General features: G+C 48.0%; 1 protein-coding gene across 3 annotated transcripts in view; it reads left to right on the forward strand.

Annotated features, from left to right (window-relative positions):
• The window catches only part of NCALD (neurocalcin delta), a 312,691-nt gene extending 309,373 nt beyond the window's left edge, over window positions 1-3,318 (forward strand). For all 3 annotated transcript variants that reach the window (XM_012722992.1, XM_012722993.1, XM_004679688.2), the window contains one exon: window positions 722-3,318. In XM_012722992.1, coding sequence (XP_012578446.1) covers window positions 722-819 — 98 coding nt within the window. In that variant the 3' untranslated portion in view covers window positions 820-3,318. The remainder of the gene's footprint in view (window positions 1-721) is intronic.
• The last annotated feature ends 285 nt before the right edge of the window (window positions 3,319-3,603 follow it).

The raw sequence follows: 3,603 nt of genomic DNA on the forward strand, positions 1-3,603 counted from the left end.
GCAGCCTGTCAGGTTAGGAGGAAAGTGTACTGATTGGTAAGGGGCTGAACGCCTCAGCCCCCCCACCCCCACCCCATCCCTCATGCCTATAGCCCTGTGCTCTCCCTGTGCTCTCTTGATTCTTCTTACCTTGATGAAGGGATAGCCATTCTCACAGGCTGTTCAAAAGAAGGGGTGCTCCCCTCAGCTGTGCAGGGCCCTAAGTAGCCTGAGTGACCCAAAGGGCCCGGAAGGCTCCCAGAAACACTGTGGGAATGGCCTGGCTGCACCACGTCCAGTTCATTATCGCAAAGGCACAGGGCACGTTGATTCCGCAGATACAAGGGCAGGGTCACCCATGGGCCACCCAGAACCCCTCCACCCAGCCACGGGCCTTCCAGCGCAGAGCAAGGCTCTCAGGAAGAGAGCCGGGTGCTGGCTTGCCAAGGTGACCAAGCTCCATCTGCTGTTTCAGTCACTGCTCTTCTACCCAGCTTACTGCAGGTGGGAGGCTGTACCTGTCATACCACACCTCCACACCAGAGACACCTGGTCTGCTCTTGCAGAACCTGTTCTCATGTAACCGAATCCACTTGATCTCCATGAAGAAGGACAGCAGTTAATTTGTCTACTCTCTTTGGGGCTGCGAAGCGCCCTTTGCTGCGAGACAGCAGAAGAGGGTGAGTGCCACCAGCCACGCCAGGTGCCACCAGCCACGCTCACCTGTCCTCTTGCCTTGCAGGAAAGCTGTCGCTGGAGGAGTTCATCCGAGGGGCGAAGAGTGACCCGTCCATAGTGCGCCTCCTGCAGTGTGACCCCAGCAGCGCTGGCCAGTTCTGAGCCCGGCACCCCACGAATTGTAGAGCTGCTTGTTTTCTCTTTCAGTTTTTCTTTTTAACAAAAAAAAAAAAAGTTTTTGTGGCCAAACAATATCGACGGTGATGATGTCCCCCGTGCGGTCAGATGCACCTTCCCTGTGACGCCTTCGCTGCTTTTGTCGTGGACACTTCGTGGGAATGCTGTTGCCCAGCGCTGTGGACAGTGCTATTGCGCACACTCTGTGGTTTCCATAGTGCTGATGATTTTTAATTGTTGTCATTTTTCTTTTGATTCTGATGTCTCTGTTCTAAAACCGAAGACTCGGGGAAGCAAGAGAAGGGAAGCCAATCCAGTGATTCTGTAGCAAGCTTCCAGGGTTTGTTTGAACAACTAAACCCCTGCCTGCCTTTGGTGTCACTCCCACGCTGGATGGCACCAGATGCTGGACTCCCTGAGAACATGTGACTCTCTGGGGCCAGGCTATTCAAGGGTCCTGGGGTGTTCCCCAGGGTGGCCCACCCATGCTCTCCCCAGCACATCGTAGTTTCTAAGCTGTGAACATTTCAAAGTAAATTCATAGAGGAGAGGAGAAGATGGCTCAGCTATTTTTCACAGGTTTACACTAGTTGAGCAAATGTAAGTTGCTTTGGAAATTGAACACAAATCATAACTTAAAATCCAATCCATCTTGTTGCCTATTGTGATTTAAAAAAAAAAAAAAAAGACTGCTGTATATAAAATATTTGGGTGTTGCAGACCAAATTAAGTGTTTTGCCTTGTTTAAATGAAATGCATGTTTAGTGAGCACTAATACAATCTTATTACAGAAGACTGTTTTTAGTAGCTTATTGTGAAGTAAGCCAACTCTAATGAATGTCTGTGTCTTGTTTGAAAGTCGTATCTGTCTTTGCACAAATGCACCAATCAACAGGTATATTTTATATATTCTAGAAAAGTACAAAGCAAACTTGACAAGAACCCAACCTTCATTTTGAGTGTTTTTCTCGAGTGGCAGTGCATGGAGAATAGAAGCAGCGCAGGTTGAAATGGGGTACATCAGCTGAAGCCCCAGAAAGTTGACATTTATGAGATACATGAACTGACATCCAGCCAGCCTAGCAACTCATCAGCAGTGTTAGACAGTGTGGTGCTTTTCTGAGTGGATCAATATTCCATAATCCCCTCCCCCCTAGAAAGCATGAATTCTTGGAACTTCCCAGTGGTTTCATCGTGTGTATGGTTAGGAAGCTATAACTGGCATGTTGAGTTTTCGATGTCTTCAGTGGCCCTTCAAAGAATTAGAGGTTGGACAATCATGTGATTCGTCATGAGGGGTCATAGGCCAGTGTGTCTGTGGCTCCCAGCCCCACCATGTGGAATCCCAGAGTATTTTCCATCAGCATGTTCTGTGAATTATAGATTTCTGTTTCCAGAAATGACAGCACCAATTCGAGTTGCTGTTTGACCTGATGACCTCACGTGCATGAATTTGAATTGAAAGAGTAAAAATTGCGGGCCACAGGTAAGTCATAGTTTCACAAGCATTCTGTATGGTGAAGAGCAGATGCTTGGGGTGTAGAGGAGAGAACCTGTTCTTGGGGAAGGCAGAGAGGGACCGCTGGGTGTCTTACTGCCAGGTTACTTGCTGTAAAACTTAAACCACAGAAAGATAAACATCATAACCTCAAGGAAAACGATGCTGAAGGCTTCTAACTTCCAGATTCCTTCTCTATCCCTTGACTCCTTTTCACTGGCAGTATATATATGTACAGTTCACCAAAAAGACAAGGTTTGGAAGGTGAAGTTTTGAGGCCCTGACCTGGCAAAATAATCTTAATCTTCCTTTGAATGCCCATTCCTTAGAGTGGCTTTATACCAAGACTTTCCAAATTTCTCCATGGGCCAATTGGTCAAATATATCTTAAAAGTAGGGAATTAACTTATGACTTAAGAGTGCAGAACAGGTGAGGTGACCCAGAGTGCCTTTCCTTCCCTGTCCCCCACCCTGCTCTTGATCAAAGACCTAATAGTTCCTTAGTCCTCTTTAGGTGGTGAAGTCAGTTTACCTGGGTCCTTCCCTCGTTCTCCCGTGATAGGTTCCTGAGCAGACTCACCCACTCCCCAGGGCTTAGAGCTGGAGTGAGTAACTGGGGAGGAAGGTCTCAGCCTTTTAGGAAAGGAAGCAGAGCCAGAAGCATGACTAATGAAGCTGACACTCCTGGAATACATGCAAACTGGCATCCTCCTGGCCTGCCCTTGACCCTGTCTGTATTTTCTTGAGGTTTGTTTTCCTCCTATCCCTCCTCCCCAGGAAGGGCTTTGTCTGTCTACTCCCAAGCACTCAAGTTTGGTCGACCCAGAGGGCTGAATGCTTAAAGGTTTACATCACTCCTTGCTGGGCTGTTCATTGTCACTGCTGTGTGGTGGGACCTCTGGAAATGGACTCTGTTCTGTGTGAAATCAAGCCAGCCTGTGATGTTCAAGGGACTGGAATAAAGTGGCTTATGACTTGAAGAAAGACACAGAGTGGCCAGCTGTTCATACCCTTTTTTAGGGTGGGGGAAGAGTGCTAAGGGTGCCTATCCCTTCCTGTCAGTATGCCCCAGGGGGCACTTCCCACAGTGAATTCAATCATCTACAGACTTAACGTCCCATCACCCGGAGTGGTTTTAGATCTGTGTCATGTCATCTTTTCCAAACCTTCAGACTGAAAAGTGGGGGTGGGGTGGGGGCTGGGGGGGGGTGTGTTATTAATTTCCCACTGAAGTGAAGACTGACTCAGTTTCTCTTTCCATTGCATCTAAT

The sequence above is a fragment of the Condylura cristata genome, unplaced genomic scaffold (genome assembly GCF_000260355.1).
Source record: "Condylura cristata isolate star-nosed mole 26May11 unplaced genomic scaffold, ConCri1.0 scaffold00009, whole genome shotgun sequence".
In the NCBI taxonomy this organism is placed as follows: Eukaryota; Metazoa; Chordata; class Mammalia; order Eulipotyphla; family Talpidae; genus Condylura; species Condylura cristata.